At 49.8% G+C, this 26,523-nt stretch overlaps 1 protein-coding gene across 1 annotated transcript in view; it reads right to left on the bottom strand.

Moving 5' to 3' along the window:
• Positions 1 to 8,156: 8,156 nt before the first annotated feature.
• The window catches only part of VWDE (von Willebrand factor D and EGF domains), a 57,712-nt gene continuing 39,345 nt past the window's right edge, over positions 8,157 to 26,523 (bottom strand). The window contains 21 exon segments of the mRNA XM_027871929.1: positions 8,157 to 8,203; positions 10,208 to 10,312; positions 11,136 to 11,231; positions 12,272 to 12,361; positions 12,438 to 12,533; positions 13,650 to 13,745; positions 17,149 to 17,244; positions 17,904 to 18,001; positions 18,208 to 18,301; positions 18,384 to 18,479; positions 18,545 to 18,633; positions 18,910 to 19,106; positions 19,232 to 19,422; positions 19,618 to 20,451; positions 21,274 to 21,482; positions 21,523 to 21,723; positions 21,966 to 22,212; positions 22,768 to 23,108; positions 24,585 to 24,660; positions 25,180 to 25,401; positions 26,218 to 26,355. Of these exon segments, the coding sequence (XP_027727730.1) occupies positions 8,175 to 8,203; positions 10,208 to 10,312; positions 11,136 to 11,231; positions 12,272 to 12,361; positions 12,438 to 12,533; positions 13,650 to 13,745; positions 17,149 to 17,244; positions 17,904 to 18,001; positions 18,208 to 18,301; positions 18,384 to 18,479; positions 18,545 to 18,633; positions 18,910 to 19,106; positions 19,232 to 19,422; positions 19,618 to 20,451; positions 21,274 to 21,482; positions 21,523 to 21,723; positions 21,966 to 22,212; positions 22,768 to 23,108; positions 24,585 to 24,660; positions 25,180 to 25,401; positions 26,218 to 26,355 (3,641 nt within the window). The 3' untranslated portion in view covers positions 8,157 to 8,174.

Genomic DNA, 26,523 nt, shown 5'->3' with positions numbered 1-26,523 from the left:
AATTCCACCTCTTCCTGCCTGCCTCTTGCACCGAGGTGAAGGGTTCATTAATTCATTGCATGGTGCTATTAATTCAGTCCCCTAAAGCTTGTTACATAAAAGTCCTTCTGTGAGACACATACACGCACCACAGCAGTTCCACAGGTAACAGTGACTTGAGGAAAGGCCAATAAAAGCTTTTTGTTTGAATTATTCAGATGACGACCCCAACCCTTCGGAGATCTGGCCTATGGATAAAAGAAAGAGGGCCAAGATGCCAGGGTCACTTCCCTGAGCAGTGGCACTTTTCTCCCAGTAACATGAAAACGTATTATCTACTAATGAGGAACAAGTTAATGACATTAGCCATGACTGATTACCTGTCCAGTTTGGCTGAATAGGGGAAACTTTGAGGAATGAATGTTAATTTCCTGATTACACCCTTGGGAGCACAAACAACCGTCCCCCTGCACCCCATTCCTGCTTTAAATACAGAAGTCCTTGACTTCTAGCATGAGGACAGTAATGAGATGATAAAACATTTCCCTCTGTAATTAGGCATAGGACCATGGTTTTGTATTTTAATCGATTTTACATGGTAATTTCATTCTTAGTTTTCAGACTTGATACCTAATTTTAAACTGTCTTTAAATAAAGGAATGCATTTTATTATATTAAATTTAAAGGGTTTTATGCAAGTAAAACCAATGTAGCCAAGATCAGAAGGAAATCAGAAAATTGAAAAAAAAAACTTTATAGAGAGATAAATGCCTCATATCTCAACTAAGTCAAATTTATAAGAATATGAGTCATTCCCTAATTGATAAATGGCAAAAGGATATGAACAGGAAGAAGAAATCAAAGCTGTATATAGTCATATGAAAAATGCTCTAATTCATTATTCATTAGAAAAATTCAGATTAAAACAATTATGAGATACCATCTCATACCTATCAGATTAGCTGAAATGATAGAAGGGGAAAATGAGAAATGTTGGGTGGAAAGTGGGATACTAATACACTGTTGGTGGAATTATGAACTCACTCTACTATTTTGGAGAGCAGTCTGGAATTAGGCCCAAAGAAATATAAAACTGTTTATATATACCCTTTGACCCAGTAATCCCACTATTAGATCTGTTTCCCGAGGTGATCAGTTAAAAAGGAAAAGAACCTATATATTCTAAGATGCATTCTAAAATATTTATAGTAACTCTCTTTGTGGTGGCAAAGAACTGGAAACTGAAGGGATGTCCCTCAACTGGGGAATGGCTAAACAAGTTGTGGTGTATGATTGTGATGGAATACCACTGTGCTATAAGAAATGATGAGCAGGTTGACTTCAGAAAAACATTGAAAGACTTGCATGAAATAATGAAGAGCGAAATGAGAAGAACCAAGAGAATGTTGTATATAGTAACAGCATTATTGTTTGAAGAACAATTGTGAAAGATTAAGTTATTCTGAGTATTATACTCAAGTCAACTACACATCACACAATCACATATATATGTGTATGTACACACACAAAAGACCTATGAAGGAAGATGCTATCCTCCTCCAGAGAAAGAACTGCTATGTGGAAGTGTGTTTTGTGCAGTTCCATATATATAGGATGTATATATTTCAAATGTTGGCCTTCTCTAATGAAGGTTTCAGAGGGAGAGGAAACAACTCAGAGTTCAAAATGTAACCAAAAATTTTTTAGAAGAGGAATGCAGCTTTTGGAGATTTTTGTTACATAATTCTGTATGGGACATTTTCTAAACTTTGGGGTCACTACTTTGTGCTTTCTGGATGGTAGGTGGCAAGCTACTAAACATTCATATGTGTGCATCTGTCTCTTTATCTGTCTGTCTATCTATCTATCTATCTATCTATCTATCTATCTCCTTCTCTGTCTGTGTGTAAGTATCTATCTATAGTAAACTGTGCAGGAGGAAGAGGGATGGTTGAAAACTCCTTTGCTATGGATAGGCTCATGGGTGGCCAGAAAGGTAAGGGCTTACACATCCACACCAGTTACCTTCAGCCACAGTGCAAACAGGTCAATTTAGTTTCAGAGAAGGGGAAATGTCTTAGTACATATTCAGAGCTGTCCCAGGGTACAGTGGGCTCTCTAGTCAGGACACTCTCCCTAGAGATTTTTCAGCAGAAGTTGGATGACCTTTGGGGGATGGGGGAGTTGTAGAGAGGATTCTTGCTTAAAGATGGGTCAGATTCGATGGTCTCTGAGGTTCTGTGGTTTCTGTGACACCCGAGAGCCCTTTGCACTAATTGATAACTAGGGCTTAGGGAAGAGTGGGCTGTGCATACAGAAAGGAGGGGAGACAGAGACAGAGACAGAGAGAGATGGAGAGACAACGAGAGAAATAGAGAGAGACAGAGAGACGGAGAGACAGAGAGAGAAATAGAGAGAGACAGAGAGAGAGGGAGGGAGGGAGAGAGAGAGAGACAGCAAGAACTCATGTACTCAATTAGGTTCTTGACACTGTGTGCTCAATTCAACAAACATCTGTTGAATGCCTACTATGTGCAGCATGACATTATTGTTTGTCCTTTGTTTTTGAAGAGAACCAATGACATCATGGGGTGATGTCTTGGCTTACACATGAATTAGATTTAAGTGAGGCAGACCTATGCAAAGTCATCAGCCTCACTCTCTCATCACGGTCCAGTGGTGGGACAAAAGTCAGGATGACTGGTGATGGCCCAGGATGCAGTGCCTGACCTTGGAGGCTTCAATGTCTGACCGCTCTAAGCTCTCTGCAGTGTCTGGTTCAGCCTCCTACATGGTCTGTAGGGACAACTCTCATAGGTCTAAATGTGCGCCACTCCACCCATTCACTGCTCCTGGTCTTGTCCTCGTCCAATCTCTCTACATTTAAATCCCCTATCACACACTTGAAGATAGCTTCCCTGCCCCTCTTAGACTTTTTTTCTCCAGGCTAAAGGTTCCCTCCTATCACATGAAACATGGTGCCCATAGCTGAACAGAATAACTCCAGAGGAGGTCTGATCAGGGCCGAGTGCAGAGGGGCAGGCACCTCCCTTTGCTGGAAGCTTTGCCTCTCAATATGGTCTAAGATTACATTCCCTCTCCAGATAGCATATCACTCTGTGGTCTACTGGGGCTCCCAGATCCTTCTCAGATTGACTGATGCCTAGGCATGTCCACCCAAGACCAATCTGTGTTTATGAAGTGATATTTTTTTTAATCCAGCTGTTGGACATCGAACACTGGTCTCCATTTAGTCTCATCTCAGGAAATCTGGCCCACTCGCATACATTTTCCAAGTCACATTCAGCAGTTTGTACAATTCCTGGGGCTGGAGGGTGCAAGTGTCCTTTGTGAAAGTTCCCGGGTGTTCTTGGGAAGTGGTTTTAGGGCATTTTCCAAGTCTCTTCCTTGGCCCCTCCCTGCCTATGTCCTGTGGTTCTGGGCCTGGGGTAGATCAGTCATCTTTCTTGCTGCCTCCCCGGCACACAGAATTCCCGATGATTGCCCCCAGACAAGAAGGGCTCCCATGTCAAGCTCTGGGAGTTGGAGAATGGATGCAGTTGGGCACGAGGAGCCCAGAGCTCGCCCTTGCCTCTCATCCAAGTCATAGAGATCTCGGGCCTTGGGAATGAGGACAGGGGCAGGTGGCTCCATGTGACTTTGTTTCCCAGACTTCCCAGAGGGAAGGCCTCCCCTTCCAGGGGGTCTTTCTGGAGCCTTTACCTTGTGGCTGGGAAGGTTTTGTTGGTAAGAGATGGAGCCTCGTGGCAGATTTCTAATGAGCTTTCTCCCCCAAAGCTTTCCTAGCTGGCACAAAGCCTAAGGGTGGGAACTGAGGACAGAGTGCCATCTGCAGACAGACTCACTCACCTTTTCTGACATTAATAAAAAGTTGACAAAAGTCTGATGTCTTCAGACATCCACTCCGACTCAGTAGCTATTTTTAAACAGATATTGCTGGGCCCCGCAGAAGGCACTATCTTCTGGAAAATGGGTATGATTGACCTCTTGCTGCCCTCCCATAGAAACAGCCAAAGCCTGAACTTGGCAGGTGGAGTCTGTGCTGTGCCCATATTTCGGATCTTAATTTGCTGCCATGTGGGTTATCTGGGGGTTCAAAGTCTTCCTAAAAGCCCAGCTTGAGTGCAAGCAGCCAGAGGACTTTGTATTTGACACTTCTGATAGTGTGGTCTAACTCCTCATTCTACAAGTGAGGAAAATGAGGCCCCGTGAGAGGAAAGGACCTGACCAAGGTCACATGGACATTAAAGCAGACCAGCGAGGGGCTTATGGGGAGACGCCTGCTTCCAGAGCCATCCCACAGAAAGCCCAGCTTCTTTGTTGAAGGAAGATGTCTAAAACTATGCCTGGTAGATGCCTCTGGTATTTCTTTCTTTACTCAGCATCGCTGTGTAGGCTGGTGAGTAGAGGTTTAAATGTGGACTCACAGAACTTGGATTTGAATTGTGGCTCTGTGCCTGTGACTGTATTTGTAAGATGGCGGGAAGCCTCCCAGGTCCCTGCAGTCCAGAGCCACAGCACCAAGGGAATGACACAGAGCATTACATACATTTGCTTCAAGTCACAGGGAGGTGCTGTTATTATCCTCATTTTACAGATAAGGAAACTGAGGCAGACAGCAGTTAAGAGACTTGCTCAGGGTCACATAGCTAGTAAGTGTCTGAAACCAGATTTGAACTCAGGTCTTCCCAACTCTGGGTGCAGTGCTTTATCTGCTGGTTGTCTTATCTAAACAGCATTGGACTGGGAGCCAGGAACCTTGGATCTAATCCTGGGTTTGACCTTGTCATTTAGCCTCTGTGATCCTCAATTTCCCCATCGTGAAATGAACAGATTGGGAGAGATGAAGTCTAATGTCCCTTCCAGGCCCTTTCTAGTCCTAAATATTTGTGATGATTAAAAAAAAAAAGTGCCTTCCAGCATGCTGGGCAGCACAGGAGGGAGAGTACAACACGAGCTAGTTGGTTCAAAGGTAGGAAATATGGAATCCCAAATTGGATTGGGCTTGAATGTCATGCTTGATTTTGTAAGACTGTGGTTTTTAAAATGATGTGTGCCACCTTTGGGAAATGTGTGATGTTACCATGAACAGTATTAAAACAGATGAAAACATTAGATAAATTGTGTTTACTGCAAAAGCACGCAATTTATAGTCCAATATAAAAAGCTCTGAGGTCATCACAGTTCCCATCCAAGTTGTGAGAGGCCTCTTTACATACCCAGCTGGCTTGTGTTTCCATGGCATGTCACATGTGCCAACAGTGAGCTCTCTCCATCAGGGCATGGATTTGGGAACTTGATTCTGGCCCCTGGAGGCGCTGCTTCCTCTGACGAGCCCCACAGCCCCCCACCAACTGTGACTTTTAGAGTAAGACTCAGCATTCTGAGTTTTAAGGGGTGGGAGCAGGTTTCTGCTGCCATTGGGAGACCGACATATTCTGTCTTCAGAATGATATGGAGAAAACTCCCAATGGTGAATTAGCAATTTTCAACAACATGATCTTAATTCTTTTAAGAGCAAGCTCAGAGTCACAGAATCACTGAAGCCAGAGACACCAACTCTACCTGAGCAAGAATCCGCCCCCCCCCCCACAAGGGTTCATCCCTACCCATCGGGTCCTTCCTGGGACTCATCGCCTCTGCTGGGAGCCCTCCAGGGATGGGGAGCTCACTGTCTCTTCAGGCAGCCTATCTCATTTCTTGGATAGCGGCTTGTTGGGGAGCTCTCTCTCAAGAGAACCCGCAGCCTTCACCTCATTAGCTCTTTGTAGGATGCTTTGCATGCTCTGAGTCTTTGTTGTGAGCCTTCACTACTTTGAACAGTTCACAAATTTCTTTTTAACAAGATAATTCATGTTTGATGAAGCGATGCAGCACTATCATTGAGTCATAACCACTAATCTAATTATATTCCTTGCAGTTCTAAAGTTTTCTCCAATTCCCTGAGCACCCTGGGTCATTCTAAGGATTTTTTTTTTAATTTTCCCCCAGTAATCCCATAGAACCTGTGAAACCAACTGCCTTCTAACTTGTACTATAGGTCCAGTCAAATCCAACTGCCGCCCCACGCCATCTTTTCAGTCTCTCTTGGGAGGCTGCTGTGGATCTTTGAAAAGGTTACGAAAAGTTGGCCACATTTGCTCGAGCCTCCCAAAATACATCCCTTCTTCAGCAATTCTTACATTTAGTGCAAGCTACACACAAATCATTTTGGAAAGCCCGCCGGGGAGCTGGCCAGATCCCTGGCTTGGCAGCAAGCAAGTTTCCTAAATCCGAGCTGCAGAGACAGAGAGAAGACCCAGACATCCCTTCGTAGCCATGACCTTCGTTCCCAGAAGGTGTTTATTCTTAGAGGGGTTTGGGGGGCACTTATTAGGCTCTTGTTTTCTCGAGGACTGCAGGGGATGTTAAAACGGGAGGGTCTTCACTTTAGTGGGGATGTGTATTTTGGGATTCTCAGGAATTTAAATGAAAACCATTTAGAGTTCCATTCTGTTTATCGAAATGCTTCTTAGAACCCCACATAGGGGTATCGGGCAAGGAGAAGAGCAGGGTTCAAGTCCCAGTCCAAATGGACTAGAGGCTGTTGAGACCCTAGAGGAAATCCGATCCAACCACCAGATTCTTCTAATGGGTAAACTGAGGCCCACGGAGGCCAAGTGACTTGCCCAGGGTCACATGAGTAGAAGGTGAGAGGGCCAGGTCCCGAGGCTCAAATTCAGCATCTTTCCCTACCCTCTGCTGCCTTCCTGGGACTTCCTGCTTCTGCTCGGGTCGCTTCCCCTCCCTGAGACTCAACGGAAAAACGGCGGCTGTAGGATGGAGATCACTCAGGTCCTTGCCAGCTGCCAGATTCCATGCCACAGGACCTGCAATGTCAATGGACGTGCTCAGGCAGCCACGAGATCCCCAGAAGGCTTCAGAGAACTCCTCTTTGATGATGCATGAGACAGACTCCCCGGCTTGGTCAGGACACCATCTGTGACAGCTCGGGAAGACAGCTGGAGGCTCTGGCAAGCCCCTAGGTTTGCAGAGCAGGTCTGTCTTAGGAAAGGGCTCTGAAGCCCTCACAGAAGTCACAGGAAAAGCTTGAGATATGGAGTCAGGAGAACTGGGCTGGAGTCCCAGCTTCTCCAGTTACAAGTGGAGTGACATGGTGGTTGCCTTGAACACTCTCTGTGCCTCAGTTTCCTTCCCTGTAAAATGGGGTGAGAATATCTGCACAGCAGACCTCCCAGGGCTGCCTGGAGGACTAAGGTGGGTCCTGATGTAAAAGTCCTGATAACAAATCACACAAAGCCCTGCAAGATTGGTCCTCACCACAGTGAGGTGCGAGGACCCAGGACACTGAGGTACAGAGGGTGAGGTGACTTGCCTAGAGTCACCCCGCTAGGCTTGAATTCAAATAATCGGATGTCTAAAGCCTCCTAGGAGAGAGCAAGTCAAAACAGGGCAGATTCGAGAAGGCCCCTTTGGCATTGCGGCTCTCTGACTCACAAGTTCTGTGAGGACCACGGTCTCTATTCAGCTCCCATTATCTGCAGCCTTGTGGCACGCCCCTCAGTGAGGCTTGACCACCCTCCCTGACAGCCACACAGGGCCCCTGGCTGACACCTGGCTTTTCAGCCGATTCTGCTCTAGCACAAAGGGGGAGGATCCAGAATGGGAACATTCCCTTTGCATACACACAGGGTCAGCTGCCCACAAAGTCCCCTTGTTCTCCTTCCAGTGCTTGGACCCGTCACTCCAGCCGAATTCAGGACTGTGTCTGTACCTCCCTGAAAATAAGGCACCTGACAGAAAAGAAGGCTGGAGTGGGGGAGATGGCAGGAGTCCCTGGCAGGTCTGGAGCTGCCCTATCACGGAGCGAATTCTCTACCAGATTTGATTCCCAGAAGGGCAGACATCCCATATTTTTAAAAGGCAAATGTGAAGAATGATTCCAAAGCACGCCCCCAATTCCCACCCCCCACCTAAAGTGCTTTGGGATTACTCTCTGGAGCCCCAGGTGTTTCCATTAGCCCTCACAGCGGGCTGAGTGGGTAACAAAGCCAGGCCTCATTCTGTCCGTGCTCTTTAGCACCGAACCATTTAAAGACCCCAAGCCCAGGCTCCAGCTGGTCTCAGGCTGGTCTATAAAGTCTTTGATTCTCAGCCCTCCAAGTCTCTGTTTTTCACTGGGGGCCTTGCGTCTGTGTCAGGCCTGTAATGAGAGGGAGAACAGGGAAAAATCAGACATGGAAATCCCTCAGCTCTGAGCACCCATTAACACCTGGGTTCCCTTATGGGGGCCTTTGAGGCCTTGGGGCCGGTGTCTGCATAAAGACCTGGTCCGGCAGCTGACCAGGGGCCAGGAGCGGCTGCACGGGGGTTGCTGGAGCCAAAGAAGGGGCTGGGTAGGAGGCCTGGACTCCACCACTGCCCTTGGGTTCTGTCTGATCCCAGGCCCAGGGCAGTGGCAGGAAAGGAGCCCTTCCCACCAGACCCCACAGGGACAGGAGGAGCTGAAGCTAGGAACAGCCAGGCATTCCCAGAGCTCCCAGCACATGGAGAATTCAGCAAGAATTGGAGGGTGGGACCCCTTCAGGGTGTTTGTCACCTGAAAACTACAAAGAAGAAAAATGCAGCTTTTCCTGCCATGGCCTCTGCGGCCCTTGTTTCCAAATAAGGGGTTTTGTTTTCAGCTGTGACCTTCCCCCCCCCCACATACAATACACATACACACATACATATACCCATACATACAATACACACACACACACATACACACATACACATATACACATACACACATACAATACACATGCACACATATACACACACATACACATACATGCATACACCAGTGACACTTTCCACAGTGACACATACACATACACACATACATACACACATGCAATACACATACACATCTAACACACATACATGCATACATACACACATATATACACACATACACACACAATACAATACACACATACATACATATACACACATATATACACATACACACATATACACACACATACACACATTCACACTCATACATACACACATATATACACATACACACATGCACACATACAATACACATAACACACATACATACAATACACACATACACACATGCACATATACGCATACACACATACAATACACATACACACACACACACACACACACACACACACCCCTGCACCTCTCCCTGTTCCGGCCCCTGTCTTCATGACGTGAAGAGCTCAGGGGGCAGCAGCATTCGGGGTCACTGTGTGGACTGTGAAGTCCTGGAGACCCAGGCTGGAGAGCAGGGGGCGCGCCATCTGCCAGATGGGCCTGGCGATGCCTTGTTGCGTCCAGATGTTACCTCATCGTGGCTGTAACTTGTTGCTTGGTCATTTCAGGTGTGTCTGACTCTCCATGACCGCATTTGGGGTTTTCTTGGCAGAGATACTGCTATTGTGGTTGCCATTTCCTCTTCCAGCTCATTTTACAGATGAGGAAACTGAGGCAGATGGGGCTAAATGACTTGCCCAGGGTCACACAGCTAGGAAGCATCTGAGGCCAACAAAGACGAGTCTTCCTGACTCCAGGCCGGCGTTCTATCCGCTGCACCACCTGGCTGCCCCAATGGCTGTAGCTGTAACCGGCAGATACCTACTGACCGGGTGGTTTGGAACCATTCTGGAGCCTTCACTTTGAAGGCCAACAGAGTTCCCAGAATTTCTCTGCCCACGCCAGCAGCCATTTCTGCCCCTTACCGACCACGGGGATGTCCCATAGGAGAAGACGTATCGAGCACCCAGCCACAGTGAACACGCTTTCAGGCTCTGTCCTTATCTGCCAGGGCCCCAACGGCCATTGTTTCAGGTAGGAACTGGTCACTCCTACCCCACGGCAGAAGAGAGGAGCAGACGTTCCAGGCATCACCGTTGAACCCAAAGGGTGGTGCAGCGGTTAGTGCACTGGGTGACGAGGACCTGGGTTTGAATCCCAGCTCTGTCATTTTATTTCTGTGAGTCACTTTATTTGGTGAGCCTCACTCAGTTTCCTCAACTTTAAAAAGAGAATGTTGGAGTAACTAATCTCTAAGGTCCCTTTGTGGTGTTAAATCCTGGGGGTAGGAGAAGTCAACATAAGACGGAGCTATATCCTGAGATGCAATGGAGACGCCTTTGCCTCTGACACTTCCCTCTTTAAACCCCCATACCTGGGCCTTTCTTCTCACACAGGGTTCCAGCGTAGCCAGGCCGACAGGCGCACGTGTTGGGGAGGACACATCTGCCTCCATGCAGACACTTCGGGTCACAAAGGGCTGCAAAACACAAGGTCCTTGCATCATCACTGTGGGACGGGGCACCCAGAAGGCTTCCGGTGCTCTGGGCCTTTGGCTTTTCAGACCGAGGACCTTGGCAGTTGGAGCCGAAGCACCTGGGCCCCCACCCCACCCTGGTCCACTATCCCCTCAAATATAAAATCCCTCTTCCCACCCCTTGTGGGAGCCCGTATAAGAGGCCATCTAGGCCAACCTGGGACTAGAGATTGGGAAACTGAGGCCCACCAAGAGGATGTGACTGGTCAAGATCCTATGAGACCTAAGAGTATGGAAGAGCTGGATTTGAACTTGGGCCGGTCCTGCCACTTGGGATCCAGCACTCCTATTCCTCTACCTGCATCCCTGAAAAAAGGACTATTCTTCCCTGGTGGTCCTCACTGAGGCACCAAAGACGGTGCTACTGTCTTGGACACCTCCGCGTGAGCTCATCTTCATGCTTCTTCATGTCAATTAGGAGCCATGATCCAGTTCCCTCCTCTGGGTCCGCGCTCTGATCTGTTCATTGATTGACTTAGAGAGAGTCCTTTCTGTACTCAGAGGGGCTGGTCTTTGGACAGCAGCTGCCTAATCTGTCACTGGACTTGTCTTTGGAGACTTTCATCCCCAGGGCCTTCCAGAACTCATGGTCTGCTAGCAGAGCCTCTGAGAGCTCAGGGTCACCTCTGCGACTCAATGACGTGCCAGGGGGAACCTCGGGGGAGTTGGAAGGAGATTACTTTGAAAAATTTCACCTTGGGGATGAAGTCCATGGAGCAAGGACTTCCTGGTCACACACGGACTCTTCTTGGGGACGAAGACTTACCTGTTTGACAGCAGGCTCCTCCCCAAGAAGTAGGACAATGGCACACGCTCGGGCCTATGCATTCTCCCCCATTCTGACACAATTATATGTATGTATATATATAGATACAGATATAGATATAGATAAAGGGAACAGGGTGAGTTGAAGATGAAAGGGTCATATCTGGAGAATAAAATTAAGGGGTGAGAGAGGATTATGCTAGAAGAAAGAGAAAGGGAGAGGTAGAATGGGGTAAATTATCTCACAAAAAAAAAAAAAAAAACCAGAAAAGAAAAGGCTCTTACAGTGGAGGGGAAACGGGGGAAGGTGAGAGGGAATGAGTGAATCTTATTCTCATAGGATTTGACTTGAGGACAGAATAACATACACACTCAATTGGGTATGGAAATCTGTCTTACCCTACAGGGAAATAGGAGGGGAAGGGGACAGGAGAGTAGGGGGATGACAGAGAGGAGGGCAGATTGGGAAAGGGGGTAATCAGAAGCAAATACTTCTGAGGAGGGACAGGGTCAAAGGAAAGAATAGGATAAATGGGGGGGTGGGATAGGATTAAGGGAAATGGAGTTAGTTTTTCACATCATGTCTACTATGGAAGTGTTTTGCATAGCTGCACATGTATAACCTGTATTGAGTTGCTTGCCTTTTCAATGAAGGTGGGTGGGAAGGGAGAGGTGAAAAAATTTGGAACCTAAAGTTTTAAAAATGCATATTTAAAAAAAATGTTTTCACATGCAACTGGGAAGTAAGAAATACAGGAAATGGGGTACAGAAATCTATCCTGCCCCACAGGAAAATAGAAGGGGAAGGGGATAAGAGAAGTGGGGGAGAGATAGAAGGGAAGGCAGACTAAGGGAAGGGGTATTCAGAATGCATGCCAACTTGGGGTGGGGGGAGGGGGGAGAGGGGGTGAAAATTTGGAACTCAAAATCTTGTGGAAGTAAGTGTTGAAAACTAAAAATAAATAAATTTATTAATTTAAAAAAATTAAGAAAATTTAAAAAATTAAAAAAAAAAAGAAGGATTTGGTGCCACTCAATAAACACCAGCTAAGTACGCCCTGTGTGCACCAGATCAAGATGGGAAGGGAAGGCCGCTTTTGGCTCTCGGACTCTCCAAGGAGCCCCTCTTACGTGAGCTGCATCTCATCCCTCGCCACCCAGACGGACAGGAGCAGACACTGGGCTGCACACACCTGCCTCCGTTCATGCACGTGGGCTCACAGATGCCTGAAAGCAAAAGCACACATCATCGGTGTCAGGCCTTGCCCACAGACCGAGCTCTGTTTGCCCAGCCCCGGCTTACTTTTCTGGCATCTCCGTCCAGCGTACCCCTCAGGGCAGGAGCAGACATTCTTTCTCATGCAGCGGCCGCCATTCTTACAGGGAGGATTGCAGATCGCTAAAGAAGCCAATGGAAGATGGGCAGATGGTGAGTGTGGCCGCTGCATTGGATGTTCATCAGTCTGCCACCCGAAGGCCCAGGGACCCTTCCTGCAGCAGACACGGTGGTGCAGCAGCAGAAAGAGCTCCAAGCCTCCAGCCAGCCAGGAGCAGCCGGACATCGGCTAGCTATGCTACCATGGACCAGTCATTTCCCCCTCTTAGTCAGCTTCCTCATCTCTGTAATGGGCACAGTGATCTCTCTGGTGTCTCAGTCACAGCGATGGTGTGAGCTCCAATGAGAGTGTGAATGAAGAGGGCTTCAAATCGCCAAGAGCCTAGAAACATCGGTTCTCGTCATTAGGAGGCAGGACGGACCAAGCAGAGAAAACGAGGCCCACGTGGAGAGCAGCCCTTCCACAGTTCATGTGGACTCTGTAACACTCACTCTTCAGAGAAAATTGTACGGGAGGAAGTCCTTTTTCTGAACTCAGTGAAAGAGTATTCTTCTCACTCAGTAGATTTCCACTCATTTCTCCAATTAAATAAGGTCATTTGGAATTCTAATCCCATGGAAGGGTCAGATTCCTAACCAGACCAGTAGGTGGAAATGGGCCATCCAGAGAGGGGTGCATCATGAAAGAGACCAGCAGAAGTCCCATTTTTTAAAGCAAATCACGATGGGAAATTCACTAAAAATGTCCATTCTATTTAGAGAAATCTACGTGGACACCTTGAGACTAGGAATCCAGTTTTTAATTAAATTTCATCAGTCATTTAAAAGCTCCCTTTTCAATGTTATAGCTCTTTTACCACGAAAGTGGACGTTTTCGGTATTGAATAATACAGCAGAAGCCAGTTAAATGGAAAAATTGTGAACGTTAGCTCGATTCCAGATTCATCCCGCCACAGCAGGCTGGGATGGTATCTCAGCAGGGCAAGGGCCTCCATGGAGCATGGGCTAGATACCACAAACGTCGTCACAGCACCTCTAAGTCTGAAGGAATGTCCGAGACCCTCCCATCCCACCCAGCTAACGTCCCTCTTCACAGCATTTGGTCAGATTTCTTGTGTTTGAACCTAACTTCTTTTATACCTAAAAAAAGAAGAGAAAAGATGGAGAGTGAAGGATTACCATTCTGACACCTCAACCCGAAGAATCCAGGTGGGCAGAGGCAGGTGTTTGGCTTATGGCAGACGCCACCGTTGAGGCAAGCTGGCTCACACAAAGCTGGGAAGAGCAAGAGAGGGACCGTCAGAGCTCCATCACAGAGAAGAAATAAAAAGGAAAAAGGAAGCTGAATGGATGTATCTAACAGCAGATAATGAAATACTTCATTTTTACCGCAAGTAAAGCCAATAACTGATAATTAATTTGACTTTACTGAACATAAAAGGCAGAGAATGAAATAACTAGATAATGGTATAGGAAGTTTGCTCATTAATTTTATAGATAATACTACACTAGGAACATGGAGGATGGGATGAGAATTCCAAATGACCTTGTTTAATTGGAGAAAGGCGCAGAAAGCAACAGAGTGAAATCCAGTAGGGAGATGACCAGGGTAATGTAAAGATAACAAATATATAGCGGAATCCCATGTCTGCAGTTAATAGATGTCATGGGGCCCCAGTGGTCCTTAAATTGAACATAAGCCAATAAGGCGGCATAGCAATCAGAAAAAATGATACCCTGAGGTGTGGGGAGAATCACATCACGGAACAGCTGTGTGCATGCTCCCACTAAATTCCATAGTGAGCAAACTACATTCCATTGGGAAATCTGAAATTTAAGGGGGTCATGGAAAATTTAGAGAGAGTAAAGATGCGTGTCACAAATGCACGGAAGTATAAATAAGACTAGGGAAAAGACAAGATGGGAGTCTTGGGAAATCTATACTTTACAATAGGCAATTCAGAATAACCTTAAAGACAAGGCATGGTTATGCATAAAAGGGACCAAATATCTCCGTGTCTACTAATGAAGTGGGAGGCTGAGAGGGGCAGTGGAGAGAGCCCCAGGCCTGGCATCAGGAAGACTCCTCTTCCTTGAGTTCATATCTGGCTTCATATACTTACTAGTTGTGTGACCCTGGGCAAGTCACTTAACCCTGTTTGTCTCAGTTTCCTCAAATGTAAAATGAACTGGAGAAGGAAATGGCAAACCATTGCCAAGAAAACCCCAGATGGAGCCACAAAGAGTTGGACACGACTGAAAAATGACCGAACAACAACAAAACTAATGAAATAATCCAAGAGAAAAGACAGACGTGGCATTGTGAAGGATTCAGGAAAGACAGAAGCCGGACTTTCCCAGAGACGAGTTGGATGAAAAATCAGAGTGACTTAGTGGGGTTATGAGACTGCTCGTCTGTGGCTCTTGGCTTCCACAACTTCACCAATACTTGGGGAATGCTTGTGTCCGTTCCTATTTTCACACTCACACATGCACACACACGCACACTCACACACATGCACGCACACATTCATACACACATGCATGCACACACTCATAAACACGCACACACTCATGCATACACACTCATACGCACACACTCATACACAAGCATGCACTCATACACATGCGCACCACCCATACACACATACACATGCATGCACACACTCATACACACATGCATGGACACACTTATATGCACACACTCATACATACATGTATGCACACACTCATAAACACGCACACACTCATGCATACACACTCATACGCACACTCATACACATGCACACACGCGCACACTCACACATGCACGCACCCATTCATACACGTGGACACACTTATATGCACACACACTCATACATACACTCATATACATGCACACACTCATACACACATGCATGCACACACTCGTAAACACGCACACACTCATACAAATGCATGCACTCATACACATGTGCACCACCCATACACACATACACATGCATGCACACATTCATACACACATGCATGCACACACTCATAAACACGCACACACTCATGCATACACACTCATACGCACACTCATACACATGCACGCACTCATAGACATGTGTACCACCCATACACACATACACATGCATGCACACACTCATACACACATGCATGGACACACTTATATGCATACACACTCATACATACACTCATATACATGCACACACTCATACACACATACATGCACACACTCATAAACACGCACTCACTCATACACATGTGTACCACCCATACACATGCATGCACTCATACACATGTGCACCACCCATACACACATACACATGCACGCACCCATTCATACACGTGGACACACTTATATGCACACGCACTCATACATACACTCCTATACATGCACACACTCATACACACATACATGCACACACTCATAAACACGCACACACTCATGCATACACACTCATACGCACACACTCATACACATGCATGCACTCATACACATGTGCACCACCCATACACACATACACATGCATGCACACACTCATAAACACACACACACTCATGCATACACACTCATACGCACATGCATGCACACACTCGTAAACACGCACACACTCATGCATACACACTCATACGCACACTCATACACATGCACGCACTCATACACATGTGCACCACCCATACACACATACACATGCATGCACACACTCATACACACATGCATGGACACACTTATATGCACACGCACTCATACATACACTCATATACATGCACCCACTCATACACACATGCATGCACACACTCGTAAACATGCACACACTCATGCATACACACTCATACACACACTCACACACATGCACACACTCATACACACATGCATGCACACACTTGTAAACACGCACACACTCATACACATGCACGCACTCATACACATGTGTACCACCCATACACACATACACATGCATGCACACATTCATACACACATGCATGGACACACTTATATGCACACGCACTCATACATACACTCATATATATGCACACACTCATACACACATACATGCACACACTCATAAACACGCACACACTCATGCATACACACTCATACGCACACTCATACACATGCACGCACTCATACACATGTGTACCACCCATACACACATATACATGCATGCACACACTCATACACACATGCATGGACACACTTATATGCACACGCACTCATACATACACTCATATACATGCACACACTCATACACACATACATGCACACACTCATAAACACGCACGCACTCATACACATGTGTACCACCCATACACATACATGCACACACTCATAAACACGCACGCACTCATACACATGTGTACCACCCATACACATGCATGCACACACTCATACACACACACACACAAATGCATGCACTGTCTGTCTGGTCTTGGTCTCTCTCTTCTCTTGCTCCCTTGCCATTGTGGTGGGCCCTGGCCACCACAGCTGCTGTTACGTCTTCTAAAATGGGGTCATTGAGGTCTTGAACATTTTGGAAGGGAAAGCGAGAAGAGGATGGCAGGTAAGGACATGAGAGCATCCTCTGATCTAAAAACAGGGCGCTCAGTCTCAGCCGTTGAGCATCCTCCTAGCCACCAGGCCCAGGACTGCAGGAAATGGGTTCATTATTGCCAGAAGACCTCGCTTTACCTGTGGCACAGGTAGGGCCGAACCATCCCCGCTGACACTGGCAGACGTCCGGGGTGAGGCACTGCCCGCCATGTTCACAGTGCCTGCTACAGACCTCTGAACGAGAAGGAAGCAAGAAAGGAAACGGTGAGAGCCGTGACAACGGCCCAATTTTCGGGGTTTGGGCCACATTTCAGGCAGAGTCAACATTCGTGCTACTGAAGGATTCTGACCCCTCCCCTTCAGCTTTGACACGCCACCAGACTCACTTCTCCAGTGGCCCTGGCCTTCAGCCGGCCCACTGTCCCCTCTGAGCCCTTTCAGCAGCGGCCTGGAGAAAACCTCCCCAACCATAAAACACTCAGACTCCATTCGACTGGGAGCTCCTTGAGTGCAGGAACCTTCCTTTGTACCCCCAGTGCCTAGCATAGTGCCTGGCACACAGTAGGTGCTCAATCAACGCTAAGTGGCCGACTCTGGCCGGAAATCATGGGTCACAGAGAAAGAGTGGGGATGTCCTTAAGTCATAGGCCACTAAACCGAACACGAGACGGGAATGTTTTCTATTCAGGACTGCTGTTCTCCAAAGGGGATCGAGGGAAGGGACAAGAAGATGCCACATTCTCCTCAGTCCCTGCTGGTGATGAGAGCGGTCTGAGGTGTCAAGGGGTCATCGACTTCCGACATCAAATATAACAATCTCTGAATTTACTCTGGAACACCAACGGCACGGAGAGACAACGTATCATGAAGTAGTTCTCGAGGAGTCCACTTACTCGTCTCACACCTCGGTCCCACAAAGCCGTAGGGACACGTGCAGAGATTCTGAGCCAAGCACGTCCCACCGTGCCGGCAGGGCGGGCTGCAGTGGGCTGTGGGCAGAGACGGTGTTTATTGTGAAATCAGTTTTAACCGTGATTTTTTCAGTTTACTTTTTGATACCAGACCCCCAGTGGCCTTCTCTTGGTGATGTGATGGAGTTGAGGTCATAGAGCAAGACCCTGTTTGAGGGAAGAGAAACACCCATTGGGGAGGGAAGGGAAAAGTGGGGACTTGGTTGGCCCAGCGTGGACCGTCCCTTCTTCACAGGTGACTCCACCACGGCCTGGAAGACATTGGCAGACCCCGGGCTTGACGCATTTCCCGCTGTTCTTACAGCCAGGGCCACACAGAGCTGGGTTAAGGGAGGCAAAGATTCAGAAGTGGGTGTGCTCCCTCCCCTCGAGTCTGCCGAGATCGCCACCCACCGCACTTACCAGTCTGGCAGCTGGGGCCGGAAAAGCCAGCTCGGCATCTGCAGACGTTGGGCCTCACGCACTCCATGCCCCTGCCGCAGGGGTGCCCGCAGATGGCTGAGAAGGAGAAGGCGAGAGGACGTGGCTGAAAAAGCACAGCTCTGGGGCCTGGAATGGTGGGCGTGAGGCCCGAAGCTGGTGTTTCTGGGCTGAGGGGCTTTGGCAAACTACGCTCCCTTTCCGAGCCTCACTTTTCTCCAGTAGAAAGGAGCTTCAGACCACGGATGTCAAGAAGGGCCTCTGCCCCCAGACTCCACTGCCCTGGCGGTGGGTTCTGTTTAATCACTTTTCTTTTACAAGGAGGAAATTGGAGAGGGGGAGCGGCGTGTCATCGAATGACTGCTATCAAAAATGAAAAGGACCCTATTTTTAAAAAAGGAGGTCATCTCTGCTGGTTCAGCAGAATGAGGGCCGGATTTGGAGTCTGAGGGCCCGAGTTCAAAACCAGACTCGGTCACTTGCTTCCTATGTCACTCCCTTCTCTGACCTCAATGTCCAAAGAGGGGTGTACCAGATGACCTCTGAGGTCAATGGAGGTGCCCCTGGCCTTTGTGCATGCCTGGTGACAGAGCGACGAAACCCAGAAGCTGTGGCCGGGGCCCTCTGGTGGCGGTCGGTCCTGGCAAGATTTTCCAAGGGGTCTACAAGGCCATGGCTGGAGCGGTCTGGGTCTCCCCAGTGACTCTGGGTGCCCAGCCACCAAAGGCTCAGACCAGAGAGAACACACATTTAGATGGGATTGCCTTGGTTAGAGAAAAGCAAAAAAGTGATTGCTTCTGGTTAGCAGGTGACATCGAGGAACACCACACCGAACCAGACCAGCCTTCAGTGCCCCCAGCCTGCGGGTCAGGTTGCACGGGGACGACCAGCAGAACACAACGTGTTCCCCGTGCTAGCAAAGGCCACGAAGATGGAACAGGCTTCCCCAGAGGGACAGTCATTGAGTCCAATGTGTCAATGGGGGACGTGTTGTAGGGACCACCAGTAATGAAGCCCCACGCTGGCATTTGGAAGAGACGGTAACAGCAGGAGCTGACATTTATGTGCCATTCAAAGGGCTGCTGGTGCCATCATCTCGTTTGAATACGTAAAGAGGTGACCAGGTAGCCTGACGCCAGCATTAGGAGGCAGCGGGGGACAGCGGAAAGCCTACCGAGGCTCCAATCCTGCCCTTAGCCCTTCCAAGATGGGGGACCAGGAACCAGCTGTACGACCTTCTGGAAACTCAGCTTCTCCCCTATAAAAGGGGGTCCCATCACCTCAAGAGCCCGCCTCCCCAGGGATCTGGGACGCACCAGGGAGAGAGTGCCCCGGGTGAAGGCCAGCCCTGGGCATCGAGGAGAAGGGGAAGGAGCACTGTGCTCCAGACACAAGCGCGGTCTTCTGAATTCCTGCGACCCTCCCCCGAACAGACTCAGTAGGTGCTTAATAAGGTGGAAGGAATGGGAGAGGGGAAGTGGAGCCCACTGATGGCCCATCCTACCTCTGCACTCTGCCCCATCTCCATAGTAACCCAAGGGACAGCGACCACACCGGAAGCCTCCGTCCAGGGCAGACGCACAGGGCACACCCGGAAAGCAGGGGGAGTCGGCACAGGTGAGCAGCTTGGCTCTTCCAGGGCTGGCTGAGCTCTGGTCCTTCTCAGGCATCGCTGGCGGTGTGGACGCTGTGCTGGGACCAGCTCCCAGTAGCTCCTGCCGGAGGCTGCTCGAGGTCCAGGAGGCTCCAGCCTGCGTTTGGATGGGACTCGTTTCACCCAGGGAAGGGTCTGGGCTGGTTCTCAGGGAGTGGTCATCCTCAGCCGGCGCTTGCCTCAGGTCCAGGCTGCTGCCGGCAGTCAGGTCGGGATCTACAGCTGTGGTCACGGAGAGCCGGGCAGCCCCCAGAGCCACAAAGGACTGATACAGGGACACCCTTGAAGGGTGGCTGGTCACGGCCGTGGATTCTTCAGTAGATGGTAGAAGGTGAGCAAAGCTGGTGACAGTGGGCACCCAGGGCTGCTCAGAGGACCTTGGCTTAAATGCTGTGTCTAAAATAACAGAAAAAAAACCAAAAGAGCAAAGTCACAGGCTAGTCTTGGTGGACTTCTGCTGGGTGGGCATTTAACATTCATTTACTCAATCAAACACTTCAGGAGTCCCCATTATTTAAGGAAACCTGGCATTTACAAAAGGCTTTACAATTTGCAAAGTTCTTCCCAGAGTCATCTCGTCTGCGCCTCCCAAGAAGGGGGAGCCGAAGGCACAATTACCCTTGTTTTACAGAGGACCAAACTGAGGTCCCATGAGGGTCAGTGACAGACAGGTTCCCCCTGCCTCCAGGATGTGTTTGGCACATCATCATGGACTGAGGGCAACACTGTTACACCAAAATACCTGATAGTGCCTCCACAATTTCCCAGGTGTGGCCAATGAACACAGATTTACCCCTTCCCCCCCCACACAACTGAGTAAGTCAAGTCGACAAAGCATTTATTAAGCATCTCCTATGTGCCAGGAGCTGTGCTAAGCACTGGGAGCTGACCAGCGAGTTAAGGTCTGGAAAACACTTTGCAAACATTAAAGCCCCACAGAAATGTCATCATCCTCATTAGACCAATTTTTCAGAGGTGTTGTAGCTAAAAGATCCATCCCCCAGAGCCACACTGACAACGGGCCTTGAGGCATCAGCAAAGCTGGTCTGCCCACACCTGCCCCTCCCGCGGTCCCCCTACTCTTCTCCACCCAGCAGATCCTTCTATGGGGCTACTCCCCCGGCAGAGGCTGGAGCACCTGGGCGCCTCCCGCCCACCATGAGGCCAGGCACGAAGGAGGGCAATCGGAAGAGAATCATGAGCCACACCCTCAAAGACCTTCTGCTCCCTGGGGAGCAGAGGTGATGTAAGACTTGATAACAAGACGAGGCAACCGCATGACAATGTCACGCAAGGACGTGTGAGGAGAGCCGGCGGAGGACAGGCCCATTCCTACAGGCGTGGGCAGGGTCAGGTGCCCAGCCCGGACAGGCATGTCCAGCCACTGTCTACACTCCTTAAAGGTCTGCTCTGCAAACTGGATCTCACTTTACCCTCACAACAGCCCTGAGGAGCATGCGGTGTTACTCCCGGGAGGCCAAAGCCTTCTCTCGTGTGGTGGCTAAAGGCCTGCAGAACCCAAGGGAGGCCAGCTCTGCAGAGGGAGCCTCCGGGCCCAGCTGGGAGCATGGCTCTGCTTCCAATGGAAGGATCAGCCAAGCCCTTCCTACGGCTGGCTCTGCAGACGGGCCATAGACGGGCACGGCCGAGCGTCTGCTGTTTTCATTGCTTACGCATCGTCTTAGGCCAGGGGCCTCGAAGTCAGGCCCAGACCCCAAGCGTCAGGATGAGCTGCGTTTGGGGGAGAGGGGGCCGTTCATGCAGCAGAGTTAGAGAAGAGGATTAAATGACCCCAGGAAGAAATGCAGTCTGGGTGACAGTGTACATACGCATGTGTGTGTGTGCATGTGTGTATGCATGTATGCACAGGGGGAGGGGGTAGAATATGCCCGCTTCTCTTTCAGAGAGACTCCGTGGGCTCCCGGCTAACTGGGAAGGCCACCTGGCTCCTCAGTCTTAGCAGCCAGGCTAGGAACACGAGGGACCCAAAGCCAGCAGGAGATAGCGACGGAGCACGGGAGGCAGCGTGGGCAGTAACCTCGGAGTGCTTGGTATCAGCCCTGCTCCTCGGCCCTGGGTGTCCCTGGATGAGCTGCTGGCCTTGTCTGCAAGCCCAGAGGGTGGGCTGGCTGATGTCTAAGCGGTCCAGACCCCTCTCTTTGCAGATGACAAAAGGAGGTGCGGAAAGAGGTCAAGGCATTGCCCGGGGCCTCTGGGCTAAGAGGAAGAGCCAGAACTCCACAGTGGCCCCCAGACTCCAAGCCCAGCCTTCCTTCCCCCACCTGGGGTCAAATCCCACCTTGTCACTTCAAGACTTTGGACAGTTGACTAAATCCTTCAAGCCTGTTTCCTCGTGTGTAAATAATGCCATTTGCCTCCCTGCCTCCCAAAGTGTAGGGGGAAAGCACTTGGTCAGTCTTGAGGCTCCCTAAAATGGGTGAAGACCCACCTTTTAGGTTTTCTACTGAAACACCCACCAAGGAGGTTTCCTGGTGGACCACCGCCCTCTTGTGGCACTTTGGGGAACACCTTTTGTTCAGGGATTAAGTTTGGTTTTTGACCAGTCTCCACTTAAATTTTCTTTCATAACCAGACCCTGCTACAAATCATTGTGTCCCATTCATTAGGTGGGCACTTGGCAGGCTGTGTGTGCGTGCGTGTCTGTGTGTCTGTGCCAGCCTCTGGGTGGATCTCACCAGTCACCAGCCCTACCTAAGACATCTCCGGTGAGCCACACGCAGGCTCCTGGTTTCCCTCTCAGCTTTCCAGCTGCCACCATGGCCCTGATTTCACCAGATTCCCCAAACCCCAGCTGCCTGGAAAGGATGTAGGCTGTTCCCGTCCCCTGCTCTGCAGAAACAGCCCAGTGCTCTCTCTTAAGTGCTTCAAAAGGGGGTTCCTCCAAAGCTCTGCAAGGAAACACAGGAGGGACAATGATGTTCAGTGAAGGGGAGCCACAATGGGACGTGGGATTTGGCGAACTGAGCTGGAAGATGTCGTTGGTGCAAGGACAGTCCCCAAGAGACGGACTGAGAGGACGCACTGCTGCAGAGCTGTGGCACAGAGAAAGAGACTGAGTCAGCCCCCCCAAGGCCTCCCCAACACAGGACGCAGGCTGAGACCTCCAAGGGAAAGCTACACCTCCCACCCTCACAAAAGCTTCCTGCCACACACTTGATGTTTTGCCTCAACATCGCCTGCATTCTTATTTATTCCGAAGCCAGGGATTAGCTGGAGGCACGCAGAAATTTAATTTAGGACAGAGCCAGACCTGCCTGAATGCTAGGAACTTTCCTAACTGGGAGCTCTGAGTTACTTGTACTAATAACTTTTCATCCGACATAAACTTCATTAAATGACAGGGAAAACAATAGAGCCAGGCTAAAATGTAAACCAATTGTCTGAGCGGGGTGTGACTGATTCAATCTCTAAGAGAAGGTGGGTGGGGAGGAAAGGGCATCACCAAACAAAATGTCACCCACTACACCATCATGGGGAAGAGAGGCAAGGCCTAGGAAGGAGGATAGAGAAGGCCTGGAGCACCGGTGAGCCACCTCTGCTCTCCAGACAGGCGTCCGCCGCTCCTACACTACTGTCCCATGCCCCCTCTGAACCCACTTCCCCAGCTCAGCTCTGGCCAGGGCAGTTTCTTCCCACTCTCTATACCCCTCCTTCCCCTCCTCCATGCCCCAGTTGAGTCTAACTTTGCCCTCACCTAGTTTTGCTCCAGGGTCCTGGTCAAGAAAGATTTTCTGCCTTGTGCAACCCCCAAGCATCATCTCCTAGGGCTGCAAGTGGTTTGTCTTGACTGGAAGGTCCTGGCACCCTGTGTCCTGGGGAGCTGGTGGTCCAGGCTCTTGGCTTGCATAGCTGGCCTTGCCTTCTTTTGGTGGTGGTGGTGGTGTGTGTGTGTGTTTGTGTGTGTGTGTATTTGTTTGTGTTTGTGTGTATGTGTGTGTGTTTTCACTCGATGGCTCTTGACTGGCCACAGGGCTCCCTGAACCTCACTGCTCCATCACACCTCCCCACCTGGCCGCCTGACAGCATCTTCCCATGAGCTGTCTGCTTCTAAGGCCTGTCTGCACTGAGCTCACAGACATGACAACAAAGACAGACGCTCCTCACCCATCAGCGTTTATGGAGCAGCCCAGCCAACGCCTGGCAGTTTCCCTGCTCTCTTCTCTTGCTCCACTCTACACCCTAAGACTTGGTCTGTGGAGGCACCAGCTAAACTCAAAGTTCTTGACATATTTCAAGTGACCTATGACCTTTCCCCCACCCCAATAAAGAAGGGAGGACCATAGGGCTACACTGGGCTTTGTTCCGTGGCTCAGTGGAAAGCTCCAGGTGGACAGAAATGCTCATCTGGGGACAAGGAAGAAAAACGTGAAAATCTGATTGCAGCGATTTTGATAAACCTAGGTTTTCCGGATCAGATTCTAAGTGATTTGACAAAATGCCGGAGTTTTCATTTCGAGGGTCATTGTGACCACCCCCGTTCCTTCCTGCCCCCGCCCCTACACTCTCACCCCGGGGGTCTGCAAACAAGACTGCAGACACTGCCCAGAAGTCCAGGTGCTGGCCTCCCCAAGTGTTCCCAGGTCACTGCTCACAGACCAGGGAAAAGACACAGGCCCGGGTAGCACAGATCACTTCAGTCTGGCTGGTGTGCAAGACACTGCATGAGACCACGCAGGCCTTCTGATCAGGACACCCCCCCTCCCCCCGCAGTCCACAGGCAGGTCTGACCCTAAGTAGAACAGCCTGCTCTGGTCACACAGTTCTGAGGCTTGCAGGGGGTCCCTGGCATAGTGTCCCTCCACAAGGAAGGGGAAGGCTAGCAGAGTCTGGGGGCCTTTCAGACTTGAGAGAGCTCCAGAAATCAAGTCACATTCTGTCTGAGGGCATTCCCCCAATGCCCAATGAGGGCCGCACCGAATTAGTGGACACGTGGTGGATTTGTAAACAGAAAGACATGAGTTCAGATCCTACAGACTCTGTGACCTTGGGTAGGTCACTGGACCTTTCCTGAGCCCCAGGCTCCTCACCCAGAGAAGCGGATGATGACAGCACTTCTCAAAGACACAAGGAACATTTTTGGCTTTTAACAATCACTTATTTTACCCCTGGGCACAATGGGCCTAGAAAGGAGAGGGATCTGGGAAAGCCCGATGCACGTGACAGGCCCAGGGGCCCAGGGAGGGGGGCACGGCAGGGATGGATAGGCTCCTGCCACCCTGCCCCTGCCTGCACCCCCTGGAAGACTGCTGGTGGACACCCGCCCCGAGATCTCCCAGACGAAGGGGAGAGGCAGCGTCACCAGGCAGCGCCGTAGAGGGGCAGAGTCTGAGGAGGTAACTCGGCCAACTATTGATTAAATGATCGCACGTGGGTGGATGAGCAGGGGAGCAGGAGGATTTGGAGAGCAGAGTGCCTAGCGCATGGGGGAGCATGAATGGGGCAGAATTACAGGAGGCCTGGAATGCCATGCTAAAGAGCTTGAACCTGCAGGGGACGTGTGGCTCTGAGCCCCCGGCCGCTCACTTCCTAGGGAAGCCGTTTGTCCCTTCCTAAAGATCTGCCTGCTGGTGGAGGGAGATGGCGGGGACGGATGGCGCTGGCTTCCAGGCCTTGGACACAGCAGGGACCTACCACGAGCACCATCAGGACTCCTGTCCCCTCGTTATGTTTCCAAGCAGTCCTGACCGTCATCGCTCTGTGTAATTAAATATCGACTAAAAGATAACACAGATCAGCTACCTTACTCAATGAGAAATAGCTCATGGAGACAAATTTTAAGACAAAGTAGCTTCTCTAGCATCGGCACACATTTGATAACACTCTAAAGTCTGCAAAACGCTTTTTGATCCATTGTCTGGGCTAAGCCTCCCCCAAACCCTGCAGGGCAAGTGCTACTGGTATCATCCTCATTTTACAGATGAGGAAACTGAGGCTGAGAACACCCATGTCGGGCGCTATGGGAAACCTGGTCTTCCTGACTCCCAGATCAACACACTGCCCACTAGGACACTGCCTCTACATGTGGTGGGGCCTGCTTCATAGCATCATTGACTAGCTGAACCGGTACATACCCTACAAATGTGTTTTGACAAAGAAGCTCCGGGTCCCCCAGCCCGTCACTGGGGGAGAAAGAGAGTTTACCGTGGCACGTGTCCCCAGCGTCGGGAAGGTCTTCGGGACACGGCACACACTGGTAAGAACCAAAGACGTTGATGCAGCGTCCTCTGGGCAAGCAGGGGCTGGATCTACATTCGTCCACGTCTTCCTGGCAATTTGTGCCTGGTGGAAATACTGAAGGGTAAGGCCCACGCTCCCAGAAGCAGATGTGACTGCTCTCCCCCGCCCTGATTTGTCCAGCATCCTCCAGTGGCCCATCACCCTCCACCTTAGGTCGCATTTATGGGCAGGAGTGTTCCTGCCTTCCACCAGGAGGGAAGCCCCTTGAGA

Source organism: Vombatus ursinus, unplaced genomic scaffold (genome assembly GCF_900497805.2).
Source record: "Vombatus ursinus unplaced genomic scaffold, bare-nosed wombat genome assembly UNPS02014799.1, whole genome shotgun sequence".
Classification (NCBI taxonomy): domain Eukaryota; kingdom Metazoa; phylum Chordata; class Mammalia; order Diprotodontia; family Vombatidae; genus Vombatus; species Vombatus ursinus.
Note: the sequence above shows the minus strand (reverse complement) of the source record. Positions and strands in the feature narration are given on the sequence as shown.